Below are 18,317 nucleotides of genomic sequence, written 5' to 3'. Positions count from 1 at the left end.
CTCCTGGCCTCCCTCAGACCTTTCTCTGTCTCCTCCCCTGGTGCCTCTTGCTGCCCCACAGAGGGAGGCTCACTTTGCACGGCTACGCCGGGCTCACCAGGTATGCCCTCATTGAGTGGTGCGAAATGGGGTTGCCACACAGGATGTGTCCATGGCTGCCCTCAGCCCTGCATGGGAGATGTCCTGTACCCATGGATGCCCTGCTTGAGCCTGTACTGCTGCTAGGAGAGTCCGGAGGGGCATGTTCTTTGCTGTGCCCCACCAGCCATGTGGTGTGTTTATAGTTGGTGCCACAATAGTTGGAGGTCTGCCGACAGGAAAACTAACTTGATGTTAATTCGTGTGACTGTTTCTAGCTCCCCAGTTTCTCCATGTATTTGCCAGCATGTGCCCTTCTAGTAGCCTGGAGTGACCCTGTGTGCTGCCCTAGAGATAAGGCATGCCTCCCTAAGCAATCACTGTGGCCGTCCTTGCTGACACCATGTTTGGGGAAAGGGCTGTTCATGGCTCCAGGTCTGAGCCCTGTGAGGGCTGAGCTGGCCTGTGACTTCCACCCCATCAGAACCGCACATCCCTCTCAGAGGAACAGTGGCGGGCAGCAGTGACTACTGGAAGGATCCTTGGGGGCCCAGAGGGCAGGGGCCGGGCACAGCGGGCATCACAGGTAACCTAGGGCAGGGCAGGCTGTGTCTGGGGACCAAGAAATCAGACCTTGAACCAAGACTCAGGTTTTCCTGGGCCACATCTGCCTACCCTGCCTGTCCAGGCCAGCATACTCCAGTGTTCTACATACGCCCCAGAATGGATTTTGTAGTGATGTGGGAAGCTGTCCCTCCTCCACACTCACATGGCTGTCAGCCCTGACTGTACAGAACTTTCTGTCCTTCCCTTGTGGGACACCCTGGGCAGGATTCCTCCCCAGCAGACCCAGCCTACTTCCAGCTACTCATCCCAGGATGCTCCGCCTGAGTCCTAGGACTAAAAAGGCAAAGGACGCGGAGGGGGTGGGAGGGGGGTGGCCCACACTGGGGAACTGGATAAGGCTGGTGCAGCCTGGGGTAAGGCAGAGCCTCACGGTGTCTTTCTGTCCATCTGTTCTTGTCATCTATCCTTCCTTTCCCCCAGGTGGATGAGGCTCAGAGGCGGGTGGATGCTGAGATCTGGCAGCTCCTTGCCAGTTTTGCTGCCCACCCCCAACCCCCTGCTCATGGGCTGCACCCTCAGCCCAAGCTAACCGCCGCTCTACGAGCAGGTCCCCCCTCTTCTTCCTCTTCCTCCTCTATCTCCACTTCTCTGTCTTCCTCAGCAGGCTCTCAGGTATGTACCAAGTCACTCACTGAAGGACCGGCCCACCATGCTTCCTAGACTCTGGTCATTCCAAACTAGTTTGATATTTCCTGAGACTCTCTGGACCATCATTGACTTCAGATGTCACTTTAACTTCACCAGATACCAAGTCAATCATAGTTGTGCTTATGTTTTGAGACGGAGTCTCACAATGGCCCTGGCCGGACCTCAAGTTCAGAATCCTTATCTTAGCCTCTCAAGTGCTGGGATAATAACCATGTCTGCCTGGTTTTTTTTTTTGTTTTGTTTTGGGTTTTTTGTTTGTTTGTTTGTTTGTTTTTGTTTTGTTTTAGTTTTTGAGACAGGGTCTCCCTATATGGAGGTTGCAGGTTGGCCTTGAACTTGTGTCCATCCTCCTGTCTCTGCCTCCCAAGTATTGAGATTAAAGGCATATACTTCCATATCCAACTACTTTCTACCTTTTTGAGATAGTCCCATGTAGCCTAGGCTGGCCACTTTATAGCCAAGGATAGCCTTGAACTTCTGATCTTACTGCCTGTACCTCCTGAGTCCTGGGATAATGATATGTACTGCTATGCCATTTATCCCATGTTTAGGATGGAACCTAGGGCTTCGTGCAACTTGGGTAAACACTACTAACTGAGTTACATCCACAGCCCTCTGGCTACATAATTTTTTTCTGGCTACTTTTTTCTTTCTTCCTTTTTTTTTTTTGCACAGGCTCTCACATGCTAGGCGGTAGGTCATGCACACCTCTAATCCCAGCACTTGGGAGGCAGAGGCAGAAGGATCTCTGCTAGCCTCGTCTACAGAGCAAATTACACACAGAAACCCTATCTGAAAAAAAAAAAAAAAAAAGACCTCACTTATATACCTGTGGCTATGCGGAAACTCACTGTATAGACCAGACTGTCCTCAAACTCAGAGACCCGCCTGCTTCTGCCTCCAAATGCTATGATTAAACATATATACCCACATTCAACTCCATCTACATCTAAAAATAGGTGTGCAAAAGAGCCACTGAGTTTTCAAGTGTTTACAGTGTGTCCCATTGATCTCGGGGTCTACCGGAAGGACACAGCATGTGTGAGGCAAAACAGACCAAGGGCAGCCGGAGGACCTGGACCCAGAGCGGGAAGCAGGTTTCCCAGAAAGCATGGTGGGCCTGCGCTGTAGAGTTTGGGTGGGTCCCGAGTCCCTGCTGGGGTGCCTGTGCCCCGTTCTTACCTTCCGTTCTTCTCTCCAGTTCGCACTCTCCTATGAGGGCTTCTCTCTGCTGCCCGGAAGCCTCTATTACTGGCAGCTGCCCCGAGCCTTCGTAGGGAACAAGGTAACCAGGAAGTGGAAGGGTCGTAGGTAGTCAGAGGGTCCTCAGCTATCAGAGGGTCGCTGTACCTAGTGTGCACTCATTAAGCACTTGCTGTATGCTGTATTGCCACTGTAGAGGCACGCAGGCCTCCCCGAACTCTTCACTGTTTTCATTTACCCATCCTACATTCTGGATGTCACTTTCTGTATGCGTGCGTGCGTGCACGCGTGCGTGTGCGCACGTGCATGCCTGTGGTGCACACACCTGAGCCTATGGAGGGTAGAAGACAACTTCAGGTGTCATTCTTCAGAAAGTACCACCCACCCACGCACCTTGGATTTTGGGCACATCTCTCATTGCCCGGGAGCTGACTGGCCATGGAGTCCCAGGGATCGGCCTCTCTCTGTCTCAGCAGTGTTAGAAGGTCCCCCAGCTTGCACAATAAGCACTTTGCCAACTGCGCCATCTCTCCAGCCCGGAATGTTGTTACTATTACCCTGGCATTGGTGTTCATGTTGATGCTGTTTCCACCTTGCCTCTTTGTCCCCACGTGACAGAGAGAGCCACTTCAGAGTGTGAGTACCAAGGGGTTGGGGCTTTGGCTCAGTGGTAGAACTCTTAAGGCCTAGGTCTGGCTTCCAGCAGCAGGGGAGGGGTCATGGTATGAATAATACATGCGAAACCACATTCAGCGGCCTCGCTAGGCCAGTCAGGTCCAGGGGATGTGATGCGAGGGGAGTCTACCAGAGTCTGGGTTGGTACCAGAAGTGGTGGAGAGATGTCGGCCTTCAAGTGTATTCTCTGCACTGAGATGAGTGTGTCACTGTGTGTGTCCTGGGTCATGTAGTCCTCGGGGTGCCCTCAAAGTATTATTTTTACTCCTACTTGCGGACGAGGAAAGTCGGGCTCAGACTGAGCAACTTGCCCACAGTTGTGAGAGAGCAGAGCTGAAGTCTGAACCCTGGCTTTCACACTGTCACCCTTGTCTTGCATCCCTGTGTGGCACACGCCTTCCCCTTCCTAGAAAGCTGGTCCCAGATGGAACTCTGAACTCACTGGCATCCAAAACAAACAGGAAACCAGTGGCTTTCTGTTGTAATATGGTTACACTGAGTTCCTTACCACACCCTGAGTTGGTAGAGAATGGCCCTGGGGCCTGTGTCACCCAGGGTCTGGAATGCCATCCGTTGGTGTTTGATAAATGTCCACCCACTGAATGAATACACTTGAACCAGAGAGACACCCTGTGCTGGGTAGTTTTCAGACAGCTGTCTGCCCTGACGATGGAGAGGAAGGAAAGTCCAGTGGACGGAACCGGAACCTCAGCTGCCAAGATGAAAGCCCTTGGCAACAAACCTAAGCCTTCTAGTCCTGCCTACAAAGACACAAGTCCAGCTGACTTGCCCATGGGTTAAAAAAAACAAAAACAAAAAAGAAAACAAAACAACAACAAAAAACCGAACAAATAAGCAAACAGAATGACTTGTACAACCATGAGGTCTGGGGACGCTGGCTGTATCCAGGTGTTCATTGGGCTTTTTTTCAGTTGGTGTCATTTTGTAGCTTATGATCACATGGGAGATGAGAATTTTTCTGTGCTGAGTGCATTGGTCCTTCCCCAGCCAGGGAGAGGAGCACACACCACACCCTGCCATGCCACACCATGCCACGCCACATCGTGCTTAGTCACATTAGCACTGACCCTATCCCATCTGTCTTCCTGATCCAGAACTGTGTTGACTGGGCAGGCCTGGCTTGCTCCCCTCTGCAGTTGGGAGGGACCTGAATGTAAAAGATTTGTTTTGTTGTTTTTAAGAGAACAAGGAGCTGACTGGAGAGATAGCTCAGCAGTCAAGATTATGGACTGCTGCCAGGCGGTGGTGGCGCATGCCTTTAATCCCAGCACTTGGGAGGCAGAGGCAGGCGGATCTCTGTGAGTTCGAGACCAGCCTGGTCTACAAGAGCTAGCTCCAGGACAGGCTCTAAAGCTGCAGAGAAACCCTGTCTCGAAAAACCAAAAAAAAAAAAAAAAAAAGATTATGGACTGCTCTTTCAGAGGACCTGGGTTCAATTCCCAGCACCCACATGGTGGTTTACAACCCTAGCTCCAATGCCAGGGGATCTCCAGTGCCAGGGATCCAAAGCCTCTTCTGACCTCTACAGGCTCCTGTACACTCCAGGCTCATTGTACTCATGTACATATGTATAGGCACACACATACACACAAAGTAAATACTTTAAAAGACAGAGAGAAGGAACAAGGATGTAGTTTACAAGAAAGAAGGAAGTGAATTCTAGGCGAACTCAAAGCCAGTAAGTAGTTCAAGAGATGAGGCCTCAGAGCCCGTGCAGCTCCAACCCCTGGGCTAAAACTTCAGATCTTGGCAGTCACTGTTGTTGCTCTTGTCATTCTGTGGGAAATGCCTACACATAAAAAGGACTTGTTGACTGTGAGTGTCAGGCAATGGAGAATGGAGAAGTCCTCCCCTGAGTGAGGCTAGGGAGGAACTGATAGAGAGGGCCTGTTGCCCAGCTCTCTGTGTTACAAGTTCTGGCCTTCTGAGGTTAGGGTGCCACACACGGGAGCCAGAGGCTCTGCCCCTCACCTGTGTGATCTTATCTCCCCATAGGTGGCGGCCTATGGTGGGAAGCTACGGTATACCCTCTCCTACACATCAGGGCCACAGGGTAGCCCGCTCTCGGACCCCGATATCCAGATCACGGTGAGCTTGTTAGAATCCACAGTCGTCAGACAGAAGATGGAAGCCATGTTCCAACACCCAGCTAGCCCAATGTGGGCCCTTTGCCCCTACCTGTCTGGCTTTTCACTCCGATCTTAGGCAGGCTGCTGGGCATGTGAGCAGTGGGGCAGGCACATGGGATTGGGGGTATGGACAGATGGGAGGCAAATGGTTGGAGAGCCTGGAGGTGGTGGATACCCCTGCCTCCAATAGCCCTAAATGCCCTGCCTAATCTTTCTGATATTTCTGCAGGGCAATAACATCATGTTGGTGGCCTCCCAGCCAGTGCCACAGGGCCCAGAGAGAAAGAGCTATGAGATCATCTTCCGAGAGGTAGGTAGCACTTGGCTTTGATCGCTTGTCCTCCCCTTGGCAGAGTGTATGCAGGGCTACAGGTTCAGAAGACCAAGCCCAGAGCTTCCACTGACACTTGCTGTCCTCCCTTGCACCCCCAGGAGTTCTGGCGGCGGCCAGATGGACAGCCTGCCACCCGTGAGCACTTGCTCATGGCCCTAGCAGATCTGGATGAACTTCTGATTCGGGCCACGTTCTCCTCAGTGCCACGGGCAGCCAGTATCAGCGCCGTGAGCCTAGAAGTGGCCCAGCCAGGACCCTCTGGTGGACCCCGAGCCCTCGAGGTGGAAGAATGCCGCTGCCCTCCAGGCTATGTTGGGTTGTCCTGCCAGGTGAGTGTGTGGCTGGCCTGGCTGCTTTCGCGACAGTGCCATAGTATGCACAAGGTGATTTGGTCAGTAACCATTGCGGTAGGCGGTGACTGCTCCCAGAGCCAGGTAACTTCTGCTCTTCCATTGCTGCAATCACTTCCTCAGTAGCCAAGCCATTTCTCTAACTGACAAAAGCAAAGTGTCCAAGGGATAGGCGCCTTACCCAAGGGCATACAGCCACCGAGTGGAGAACGAACCTGAACCTAGATCTGTGTCCTAACCACTAGATAGCACTGCCTAAAGAATGGCACACTTTCAGATGGGGAGACCCAGAAAAGCACAGAAGGCCCAGAGCTGAGCAGGGACATGCCTCAGATACACAGCACGGAATGGGTGACAGGGACGTGCCTCAGATGCACGATGTGGAATGCGTGACAGGGACGTGCCTCAGATGCATAGCATGGAATGGGTGGCACTGCAGGCTTAAGGGAGGACGAGCTTGCAAGGAGGAGCACATGGGGACCAGGCCTGCAGCAGGGTCACTGTGCCCAACCTAGGACAGTGCCCTGAGGTGGGGACGTCACGCTGCTATAATCGGAGCCAGACAAGGATGTGTCTGTCTGCTGTCGACAAAATGGATGGTACAAAGAAAGAAATCAAAGCATGGTGTATTGTGTGGAGGGTCAATAGGCCGGACAGAGGGCTGTCACTTTGAAGCTCCTGGGAGCCTCTAATAGATCTGGCCCAAGCTTTGAGCTCCAGGTAAACAGGAGTTTATCCTACATATGACAATGTCCCACTTAATATCTGATGAGATGACAGGACCCTTGCCAGCTGGGCAGCAGGGGATGTCAGGAATGGGTACAGCTGTTGCAAGTCTGTCTCTCTGTACTTTAATGTCCGTGTGCCTTTTCTGGGGCCCCAGACTTCTCAAATCCCAGTGTAGATGTTCATGCTCTTCAAAGATCCCAAGATTGCCTCATCTGAAAGAGAAGTTCTTGGGATGTGCCTGTGCACATTGTTGCAGCCCAGCCCCAAGAGGCCCATAAACTGGCCTGGGAATGCGGAGAGGAGGCCCTTGGCAACTTTCACAGAAGGGAGAGAGAGAGGACTGCCCTTCAGACCTATGATCCTTCAACTCCACTCTGCACCAGCGTCCGTGATGCTGTGTGCTGCCTCTATCGCTATACTTGCTGGATTTTGGTTTTGGTTTGGTTTGAAGTTTCAAGGCAGGAGCTCATGCAGCTCAGATTGATGTGTATATGTATATCTCAGAAGCTAGCTTTTAACATCAGTAACTTCCTGCCATCAACCATCACTGGTGGTACACGCCTGTAATCCCAGCACTTTGGGAGTGCAAACCCAGTGATAAAGACTGACAAGATGACTTAGGTGGTAAAGGCACCTCCAACAAAGTTTATTCCCCAGAACCCACATGGTGGAAGAAGAGAACTGATTCTTGCAAGTTGTCCTCTGACCTCCATATATGTACTGTGGCACACATACACACACAGTAAATGTAAAAATATCTTCAAGGCCCCTTCTCCCATGGGCCTCTCCAGCTCACTTCTCCATTTAGCGGTGATGTTTTTCTTTTGAGTCCTTTCCCATCAGGATTTTCAGGAACCAAGGTCTTGAAATGAGGTGGGTTCTCCATTTGGGATATACTACCTTTCACTAAGCTAACACTGCCTGGGCAGACCAAGCTCTGTCTCCTTCTAAAGCCGTGAACATGAAGATGAGCGACAGGCTGGGGGCTCTTAAGAGAGGTTGTGGATGGAGGCTAGCCTGGGGTGACCTCCCTTAGAGCCAGTGGAGCCTAGACACTGGAAGATGCAGGAGGGACAGGAGGCTAGATCTGCTGGCTCTGGCTGGAACCCTGTGGGCAATGGAGACCAACTTTTCCTCTGTCCCCTAGGACTGTGCCCAAGGCTACACGCGCACTGGGAGCGGACTGTACCTTGGCCACTGCGAGTTGTGTGAATGCAACGGCCACTCTGACCTGTGTCACCCGGAGACTGGAGCCTGCTCGGTGAGACGCAAGCAGGACAAGGCCAGGGGTGGGAAGCGGGATGGGGAGGGGGATGTTCATAGAAGACAGAACCTGGCAGAGTGGAGCAGGTGAAGATGGTGGGGAGCCCCAGCTATGGAACACCATTCTTTATAAAGAAAGCTATGGTTCCTTATTGCTTGCTCCCAAGTGGCTAGTGTTATTGTAAAAGAGCCAGATTTTGGGGGTTTTGTTTGTTTTTGGTGGTGGTGGTGCTGGGGAGCAAACCTTGGTAAATACACCTTTCCATCCACTCCTTGAAGTAGTATGTGTGTGTGCTCACAAGCACATGGCCAGAGTTGACAGAGTCCCAGACTCAAAGTGAAGCAAGGAACACACTATGTTAAAGCCACAGATGTGGCTATTTTTGGATGAGATTGCATATTGTTTGAGTTTTTATGTTTGTGGGTATTTTATATATCTGTGTGCCATGTGCATGTCTGGTGCCCATGGAGTCCAGGAAAGGGTGTCAAATCTCTTTGCACTAGAGTTAGAGATGGTTGTGAGACACCATGTGGGTTCTAGGAATTGAACCTTAGTCCTCTAGAAGAGGAGCCAGTGTTCTTAACCACTGTGCCATCTCTCCAGTACCCCTCCATGTATTTATTACAGTGAAACATGTATCTTCAAGGCTCTGCCCAGTTATATACCTTTGTTTTTCTTTAATTCCACGGGAATTAATAATAATTAATAATCTCACATACTCTTTTCATGAGACAGAGCTGACTCACTAGGTAGCTAAGGATGACCTGGAACTCTTGATTTCCTCTCCCTACCCTCTCCCTGCCCCCTGCTCGGCTACCAGTGCATCCCAAGCCCAGGCCTAGATGGACTTTTTGGTTTATCAGCATCCCTATGGGTATTTTTTTCAGCACTGCTGAGCTGATGGGCATCACTATAATTTAATTTTTCATGACAATTTTTAATATGCATTGGCATTTTGCCATGGGTATTAGTTCCCCTGAACTTGGAGTTACAGGCAGGTATGAGCTACCATATGGGTCCTCTGGAAGAGCAGTCAGTGTTCTTAACCACTGAGCCATCTCTCCAGCCCCTCCATGACTCTCCTTTAAGACAAGTCTGTAGGTTTGGTGTTTCTGGATGAGGGTGTTTTGTTGAGTTTTGCTTCATGGCTGGTGTCTGATACCCTTGTGCCCCACAGCGATGTCAGCACAACACTGCCGGAGAGTTCTGTGAGCTGTGCGCAACCGGCTACTACGGAGATGCTACGGCTGGGACGCCTGAGGACTGCCAGCCATGTGCTTGCCCACTGACCAACCCAGAGAACATGTGTGTACCTTGCTCAGATCCAAGGATGAACTCCTGCTGAAGGATGGGGAAGAAAGACCTGGGGCGGGGGAGTGGGCTCCTGGGGCCTGACGTTTGTCTGCCTGCCCTAGGTTCTCCCGCACCTGTGAGAGCCTTGCCGCCGGAGGATACCGCTGTACCGCCTGCGAACCTGGCTACACCGGCCAGTACTGTGAGCAGTAAGTTTTCAGGAGGAAGTGGAAAGAGAAGGGGTAAATGAGAGACTCCAAGGTGAGCGTCCTGAAGGGTGTGGCTCAGAAAAGCCTCTACCAGGACCATGGCCCTGCCTGTCCCAAACACTTCCCATACTCATCATGCCCTTGGAATGAGGTGGGGCTTATGACCATGCTTCAGGCATGGCTATCCCACTCTGCCCTCACTCCAGATGAGATAAACTTCTTGAATTGTTTGGCTTTTTGTTTTGTTTTATTATTAATTCACAGGCCTCACTATATAGCCCAGGCTGTGCTGATGGCACAGGCCTCGCCATGTAGCCCAGGCTGTACTGAAGGCACAGGCCTCACCATGTAGCCCAGGCTGTACTGAAGGCACAGGCCTCACCACGTAGCCCAGGCTGAACTGCTCCTAGTGCTGGGATTGCAGATATGTGCCCACACACCTGGCAACTTCTTGAATCCCTAGTACTCAGGTCTTTATGTGCTGTCCCTGTCTGCAGGGCATTTTTGCCCCCAAATCCTCCCCTTCCTGGCTAACCCCTCTTGGCCTTCGAGATTCAGCTTCTTACAATTATTGAACACTTTTTGTAGGAGGTGGGCAGGTTAAGACAGGGTCTCAGTGTAAACCTAAGATGGCCTCCAGCTCCGTGTAATCCAGGCTGGTCTGAAACCTCAGCCTCCAAATTACAGGAGTGGTTGCCATGTAGGGCTCAATGCACTTTTTTGGGGCCTCTACTGTGTGTTCCGTGTGCTGAGGTTGCTAAGGATAAACTGACAAACAGAGCAGGTCTGTGTCGGAATAGAGGTCGCAACCCAAAATAGGAAATGAATGGGAGGGGGAAAACCAGCTACAAGATATACATTTCCAGATGTGATCAGTTCTTTGGAAGCTGTGTGCCGCCACCCCAGGGGGCCCATAGCAGCATAGAAGCCATGCTTGTAGTCTCTCCGACCTCAGGGCTATATCCGCACTCCTCCCTGGGTCCATATGGCCCCTGGGCCCTTCTTCATCCTTACTTCATGTGCAGTTTCTTTTTTTTTTTTTTTTGGTTTTTCGAGACAGGGTTTCTCTGTGGCTTTGGTGCCTGTCCTGGAACTAGCTCTTGTAGACCAGGCTGGCCTCGAACTCACAGAGATCTGCCTGCCTCTGCCTCCCGAGTGCTGGGATTAAAGGCGTGCGCCACCACCGCCCGGCTTCACGTGCAGTTTCTATGCCATTTTCCTGGTTAGTCCACGAACCAGGGACCTTGCCGTGTCTCCTCTTGTGTCTCCACACTGAGTGTGGTGTCTGGTGCATACTTCCCTAATAAATGTTTGTTGAATGAATGCTTCCCTGGAGACGAGCAAGCTTACCCAGCCCATAAGCAACTTCTGTCTCAGCTCACCAAGGCACTGTGTTGGAACGTCTCTGGTTCCCAGAGTCCTTCTAGAATCCGGAGCTTCCTCTACATACCATGGGAAGCTGGCTGAAACTGGCTTCTCAAGTTCACTGTGAGACACTAGGTCCCTTGGGGATTACAGAGCTGGTCCCCGTTCCTCCTAACAGGTGTGCCCCAGGCTACGTGGGTAACCCCAATGTGCAAGGAGGCCGGTGCCAGCCACTGAGTAAGTAGGACCATGACCCAGGGTGGTGGGAGATTGACCTTGGGAGATGACCCAAGGGAGCATGAGAGATTGAGTTCTGAGGTAGGGGACCTGCGGCTTCAGGAGACCAAAGCGTCAGGGACACCGCTTTATTCTGGGGCCTTTCTGGCTTAATGGTCTCCTTCCCCCACTCTATTAGCCAAAGACTCCCTGGAGGTTCAGGTCCATCCCTCTCGGAGTGTGGTTCCCCAAGGCGGCCCACACTCCCTGAGGTGCCAGGTCAACGGGAGTCCACCTCACTACTTCTACTGGTCCCGTGAAGATGGGCGGCCCTTACCCAGCGGTACTCAGCAGCGGCATCAAGGTAGTCACAGACCTGCAGCCTCTTCTGACCCATGAGTCAGTCCTGTTCCCACTGGGGCATGTGGACCTGGACCCTGACAAGCCTCTTCCCACACCAGGCTCTGAGCTCCACTTCCCTAGCGTGCAGCCCTCCGATGCTGGTGTCTACATCTGCACCTGCCGAAACCTACATCACACCAGCAACAGCAGGGCTGAGCTCCTGGTCACTGGTGAGTCCCCGCTTCCCTGTCTCGAAAAATCATATAAAGGAAACATCTTAGCTCTGAAGAGAGGTCAAGTAAGCAATGGGACAGTATCTTGGAAGTAAATGGAACTAAAGGGGACATTTTCAGTTGTGGAAATTTCTAGAACACATTTGTCTTGTGAAGCCGTGACAGGAGGCAGGGATGGCTGTGGCACAAGAGGAAGGAAGGGCCCAGTGTTCTGAAATGCAGAGTGGGGTGGGGGCATACAGAATCATGGTCCCGTCCTTCAGGGACCAGGGAGGAGTAAGGAAGGGTTAGACTGGGGGTGGGAAAGGTAGACATACACCTGACTTGGTAGCTTCAGCTTTCTGAACAAGTGTAAGTTGAAGCCATGGGCTGTAAGGTGGAAAGACGGGTAGGGAGGGTGAGGGAGATGGGAGGAGGTGAAAAGTAGCTGTCTGGGGCCTAAAACTGGAAGCAGATGGAGAAGCTGGTGGCAGTGAAGTGTGAAGTGTTAAGAGCACATTTGTGGCCTGGGATGATGAACTAGGACCAGTGCATTCCCGCTGGGCCACATGCTGGCTGTTCAGTGCCAGCAGGGAGAGACATGGGTTGTTGGGGGTGGGGGGCGGTCCAGGGATGCACCGGGAGGTGGAATGGCAACCCAGCTATACTAGAAAAGAAGACATGCCCAGAGGAGGTGGGCTGGGGATGTGGCGTAGCAGGTAGAGGACTTGCCAGCCATGCACAAAGTCTTGCATTTGAACCACACAAAAACTAGGTGTCGGGACTGGAGATATGGCTCAGCGGTTAAGAGCCTACATTGCTCTTCCAGTGTAGGCGGCTTACAATCACTGTAATTCCAGCTTCAAGAGGATCCAATACCATCTTCTGACCTCTGCAGGCATCTATACATATCATACTATATAGCAATATTTTATATATATATATATATATATATGTTATGTATAATATGTAATTTTCAAAATATATATTTTATTACATAAAAACGAGGTGTGTAGTACAAACCTGTAATTCCAGCACTTGGGAGGTTGAGGCAGTAGGATCAAGAGTTTAAGGTCTTTCTTAGCTACATAAGGAGTTTGAAGCCAGCCTGCAGTACATGAGACTCCATCTTAAAAGAGAGTAAGCTTACTCGAGGGACAGAAGCAGGAAGATCCAGATCTGAGTTTGATGCCATGCTGGTCTACGTAGTGAGTTCCAGGCCAGCCAGTGATCCAGAATAAGATCTGTATCATAGAAGAGATGGGGAAAGCAGGCCTAAGAGGAAGTAACACAGAAACAGAACACAGAACAGGGGTGTGGAGCTCACTGGAGACTTCCCACTCATAGAGGCTCCCAGCAAGCCCATCACAGTGACAGTGGAGGAGCAACGGAGCCAAAGTGTGCGACCTGGAGCTGATGTCACCTTCATCTGCACAGCCAAGAGCAAAGTGAGCAGAAAGGGAGCGGTGGGGGAAGTCTGTCTCTTGGGCTCCCGGAGCCTACACATGTCCCTCACCCTGATGCTGCCCTGCAGTCTCCAGCCTACACCCTGGTATGGACCCGCCTACACAATGGGAAGCTGCCCTCTCGTGCTATGGACTTCAATGGCATCCTGACCATCCGCAACGTGCAGCCAAGTGATGCAGGCACCTATGTGTGTACTGGCTCCAACATGTTCGCCATGGACCAGGGCACAGCCACGCTGCATGTTCAAGGTATGCCTTGTTGTGATCTGAGTCTGGCTCCAGGGATCTCTATGTGCTCTAGGCTCTGAAGAAGCAGGAGACAGAAGGACAAATTGTATCTCAGGCCTCCTAAAGTGTATGTCGGGGGAAATGTAACTAAGGCAACCCTAGTGAAAGAGCAGAAACAGGACACTTGTGCATGGTGACAGATGCCAGGGGCAAGAGGGATCGGAGGGATTGGAGAGCACAGAATGAGGGGAAGATGTAATCCCAGCAGTTGGAGGTCATCCCAGGGTGTCCAGGCGGCATTGGGAACCCTCTTCTGAAACAGAGGAAGGAAAGCGCTATGGGCAGGCCTCAGATAAGGAAGCAACAAGGCCCATGAAGTTTTCAAAGCCCCCTCTGGGCTACTGGGTGGACAAACAGCTATGCAGGACTAGGGCAGAAGCTGAGATGGGCAAGGGGCTATAGCTGTGAGCTGGAGAGCAGTCCCCACCCTGATTTTACCTCATCCTTGTCTCCGTGCTTTTTAGCCTCAGGCACCTCAACTGCACCTGTGGTCTCCATACATCCGCCACAGCTCACTGTGCAGCCTGGACAAATGGCTGAGTTCCGCTGTAGCGCCACAGGGAACCCCACACCCACTCTGGAATGGTCAGGTGAGGTCATGATGGGAGTGACCCTCAGACCCTGGCTGTCCTGGGTGAGGAGGACAAGGGCAGCAGTCAGAGCAGTCCCAGGGTGTGCTGACCCATGTCTCCACACCAGGAGGTCCTGGTGGCCAGCTTCCTCAGAAGGCTCAGATCCACGGTGGCATCCTACGTCTGCCAGCAATCGAACCCTCAGATCAGGGCCAGTACCTGTGCCGCGCCCTCAGCAGCGCTGGGCAGCATGTAGCCAGGGCCATGCTTCAGGTGCACGGTGAGAGGGCAGGGCTTGAGGTGGGCTTGGGGCTAGAGGAGACTCGGAGAGGAATCCTCACAGGGCTTCTGTCTGCAGGAGGCAGTGGACCCAGGGTCCAGGTGAGCCCCGAGAGGACCCAGGTGCACGAGGGCCGCACGGTCAGGCTGTACTGCAGGGCAGCTGGAGTCCCCAGTGCTAGCATCACCTGGAGGAAGGAAGGAGGCAGCCTGCCCCCACAGGTGAGTCAGCCAGCCGTCCCAGGTCAGTGGGATCAACAATCTCAGGGCTCAGCCCCCTGTCTGTCCATGTTCTTTCTCTCCTCAGGCTCCCTGTGTTTCCTAATTAGGTCCCATACCCCGGTCACCCTTGCACCCCACTCACCCTCTTACTGCCTGACTCCGTGGTCCCCGATTCCATGTGCCTCTGTTCCCATAGTTCCCACTTATACGGTTCTTGAAACCGCCACTGAGCCTTGATCTTGGTATAGGACCTGCTCCTCCAAGTCTGTCCTGGCAGGCCCCCTCCCAAGTACCTGAGCACTCTCTCCATGTGGTAGGCCCGGTCAGAGAACACAGACATCCCCACGCTGATCATCCCAGCCATCACACCTGCTGACGCTGGCTTCTACCTCTGTGTGGCCACCAGCCCTACCGGCACCGCTCAGGCCCGCATTCAGGTGGTCGTCCTCTCAGGTATGGCACCTCCAGGGCTGACATGATGGGTCAGGGAAGCCGAGGCTCGCTTGAGGTCTGCTGATCCCTCTGTGACCACAGCCTCAGGTGCCAGCTCCGTGCCAGTCAGGATTGAGTCCTCATCGCCATCTGTGACTGAAGGACAGACGCTTGACCTCAACTGTGCGGTGATGGGGTTGACCTATACCCAGGTCACATGGTACAAGCGAGGGGGCAGCCTGCCTCCCCATGCCCAGGTAGGAGGCTTTCTAGCCTGGGGCTGGGACCAGGGTACACAGGCTGTGGATAGCCCTGGGTGGGGTGTGGATTTGGTGCTTCAGCTGCCAAGCTTTCCTGTGCTGTAGGACCAAGACAGTTCCCTTCCTCCTGGCTCCCAGCCTAGTGTGAATGGCTCGGAGTAGAGCTCGTGTCTGAACTACAGAGGCTCAGACAGAGGGGTAATCACAGCTCCAGCCCCATCCTCATTTACCTCTTCCCCACCTTGCCCAGGTCCACGGCTCCAGGCTGCGGCTCCCCCAGGTCTCACCAGCAGACTCTGGAGAATATGTGTGTCGAGTAGAGAGTGACTTGGGACCCAAGGAGGCTTCCATTGTTGTCTCTGTCCTGCACAGCACTCATTCAGGCCCCAGCTACACTCCAGGTGAGGTGCCAGGGGGATTGAGAGGACCAAAGCCATAGGCTCTCCCAGGGGCAAGGAAGGATGCTATGATCTCGGCGGGGGGGGGGGGGGGGGGGGGGCGGCAATCAGGATGCAGAGGTGTCCTGTTACCCTCTGCTGCCTGCTCCAGAAGCCACAAGTCTTGGGGGTAGATACTGATCCAGCTTGCCTCAAGCTCCAAAAGATGGTACCTTGTGCAAGCAGCAGTATGGGCTTCCACACTGAACTGGGAGTTAGGCTGACCTGGGTTCAAATCTGAACTCTGCCCCTTTTCAAACTCAAGCTGGTTCTCTAACCTCTGGCAACCCCATTTCCCTGCTCTGGGTAAACTGTGCCATTTGTAGGCTATCTGCTGGGCATGGGTGTGATTTTACCACCTGTCAGGTCGGTGTGCCTAACTTGATGGGAACTGTGAAGCCATCAGGGTATGCTTAGGTGACGCGGGGCCCGTGAGGCGTGTCGGGAAACTATGGTAGGTTTCTGCGAAGGGAGCATCTTTTTTACTGTGCATCCTCTTGTCTGGCCTGAGGGATAAAGTTCTTGGATCCCTACGACTTGTCACCTCTAGATCACAAGGGTAGATGAGGCGAGAGCCCTGGAGCTGGAGGTGGGAAAGAAAGCATGCTCAACACTCAGCTCAGGGTGCCAGTAAGGTACAAGGCAGGGCCTTTAACTACCCTCTCTATGCCCAGCCACTGGCAGCACCCTACCCATCCGCATTGAGTCCTCATCCTCCCATGTGGCCGAGGGGCAAACCTTGGATCTAAACTGTGTGGCGCCTGGGCAGGCACAGGTGACGTGGCGCAAACGTGGAGGCAGCCTTCCCGCTCGGCACCAGGTAAAGCCACCCCAGGGCCAGCCTGCTAGAGAGGGTGAGTGGGGACCCTTTGGGCCCTCCCTAACCCTCAATCCACTCCATCCACACAGACCCACGGTCCCCTGCTGAGACTACACCAGGTGTCCCCTGCCGATTCAGGGGAGTACGTGTGCCACGTGGTCCTCGGCTCTGAGCATAAAGAGACCTCCGTTCTGGTCACCATCGAACCTTCCGAGTCCATCCCTGGTGAGTGGCTCCCAGTGATACAGAAAGCTGTGGGAGGCAGAAGCCTGCCAGGGAGTAATGTCCCTATCCATGACTCCTGCTGCTGCCTGGGGATAGTAGGCCACCCAGGCTCTGGCTTTAGACAGACTGCTTTGAGTGAACGACTCAGATTGTCTATCCTGCTGTCCTGGGCCATGTCATTCCTTGGTTTTTCCTCCTGCCTCCTTTTCTCCACCCTAGCCTTACTGCCTGCCTGTCTTTTGTTTTTTATTTTGTTGCTGTTTTGTTTTGTTTTTTGGGACAGGGTTTCCCTGTGTAACAGCACTGACTGTCCTGGAACTCGCTCTGTAGACCAGGCTGGCCTCAAACTCACAGAGATCCATGTGCCTCTGCCTCCCGAGTACTAGGATTAAAGGCATGTGCCTCTCTACATCTGGCCCCTGCCTGTCTTATTTACTTACTTTGTCTCTCTTCCCTCTTCCCGTGAAATCCTCCTTCTGGGATCTCCAGCAGAGTTACTGAACTGAGGGCTTCAAGCCAGGGCTGTCAAATTTCTGCAATGGGGGCCTGACCTCAGATTACAAGGCTGCACCAGCTCTAGGAGGGAGTCCCAGACCTGTCTCTTGGGAAGGATCTATTACCTTTTCCCTGTCCCTACAGCCCCTGGACCTGTCCTGCCTGTCAGAATTGAGTCTTCATCCTCCACAGTTGCTGAGGGTCAGACGTTGGATCTCAACTGTGTGGTGGCAGGACAGGCCCATGCACAGGTCACATGGTACAAACGTGGGGGCAGCCTGCCTGCCCGACACCAGGTACTCTCTCCTAGAATGTGGAAGGGTCCATGGGTATATATAGGGGTCACAGCCTGGCAGCCAAGTGTGGGACTCCTGCTGGGCTCTGGGAGGCCCCCTTATACCTCTCTCATGGCTGTGCAGGTCCGTGGCTCCCGCCTGTACATCTTCCAGGCCTCCCCAGTAGATGCTGGAGAATATGTTTGCCGGGCAGGCAATGGGCAGGAGGCCACCATCACAGTCAAGGTCACAGGCAACCAAGGGGCCAACTTTGCCTACCGTGAGTAGCCCACTTGACTGGGCTAGGATGTGGCGGGAGGGGAGGCTGGGGTGTCTTTAGAGAATCTGTTTTGTTTGACTATGACTTTTTCTCCAGCTCCGGGTAACACACCACCTATTCGCATTGAGCCCTCTTCCTCTCACGTGGCTGAAGGGCAAACCCTGGATCTAAACTGTGTGGTACAGGGACAGGCCCATGCCCAAGTCACATGGCACAAGCGAGGAGGCAGCCTGCCCGCCCGGCACCAGGTAGGAGGACAAGGGGCAAAGGAGACGAGAAGAATGGGGGTTCTGGATGGGGAGAACTGGGAGCATGGGCTCTATCACTCAGGTGTGTCCTACTGTGGCTTGGCCGAAAGCCTAGGCTGGGACACCCTAGGTATGAATTGTATCTACCACCCAGGCTTGTGACCTTAGGCGCAAGTTGCTCAACTTCTCCGTGCTGGAGGTTCGGGGTCTACAAGGAGATAGTAATCCCTGTTTTCAGAGTTATCTCGGGACCAAGTTCAGTTGTGTGTTTGCAGAGAACTCAGCTTGCGAAAGTACTGAGCCCTCATTGCAGTTAATCAGCG

The 18,317-nt window shown here is 53.0% G+C and overlaps 1 protein-coding gene across 1 annotated transcript in view; it reads left to right on the top strand.

Moving 5' to 3' along the window:
• Nucleotides 1-18,317, top strand: part of Hspg2 (heparan sulfate proteoglycan 2) — a 101,327-nt gene that overhangs the window by 56,581 nt on the left and 26,429 nt on the right. Inside the window, exons 34-55 of the mRNA XM_038333914.2 lie at nt 5,248-5,340; nt 5,611-5,691; nt 5,814-6,044; nt 7,942-8,055; nt 9,236-9,363; nt 9,474-9,560; nt 11,104-11,162; nt 11,341-11,505; nt 11,603-11,713; nt 13,043-13,143; nt 13,230-13,410; nt 13,914-14,039; nt 14,149-14,301; nt 14,380-14,522; nt 14,840-14,975; nt 15,057-15,211; nt 15,465-15,615; nt 16,326-16,471; nt 16,561-16,696; nt 17,336-17,487; nt 17,611-17,746; nt 17,843-17,994. Of these exons, the coding sequence (XP_038189842.1) occupies nt 5,248-5,340; nt 5,611-5,691; nt 5,814-6,044; nt 7,942-8,055; nt 9,236-9,363; nt 9,474-9,560; nt 11,104-11,162; nt 11,341-11,505; nt 11,603-11,713; nt 13,043-13,143; nt 13,230-13,410; nt 13,914-14,039; nt 14,149-14,301; nt 14,380-14,522; nt 14,840-14,975; nt 15,057-15,211; nt 15,465-15,615; nt 16,326-16,471; nt 16,561-16,696; nt 17,336-17,487; nt 17,611-17,746; nt 17,843-17,994 (2,937 nt within the window). The remainder of the gene's footprint in view (nt 1-5,247; nt 5,341-5,610; nt 5,692-5,813; nt 6,045-7,941; nt 8,056-9,235; nt 9,364-9,473; nt 9,561-11,103; nt 11,163-11,340; nt 11,506-11,602; nt 11,714-13,042; nt 13,144-13,229; nt 13,411-13,913; nt 14,040-14,148; nt 14,302-14,379; nt 14,523-14,839; nt 14,976-15,056; nt 15,212-15,464; nt 15,616-16,325; nt 16,472-16,560; nt 16,697-17,335; nt 17,488-17,610; nt 17,747-17,842; nt 17,995-18,317) is intronic.

The sequence above is a fragment of the Arvicola amphibius genome, chromosome 6 (assembly GCF_903992535.2).
Source record: "Arvicola amphibius chromosome 6, mArvAmp1.2, whole genome shotgun sequence".
NCBI lineage: Eukaryota > Metazoa > Chordata > Mammalia > Rodentia > Cricetidae > Arvicola > Arvicola amphibius.
Note: the sequence above shows the minus strand (reverse complement) of the source record. Positions and strands in the feature narration are given on the sequence as shown.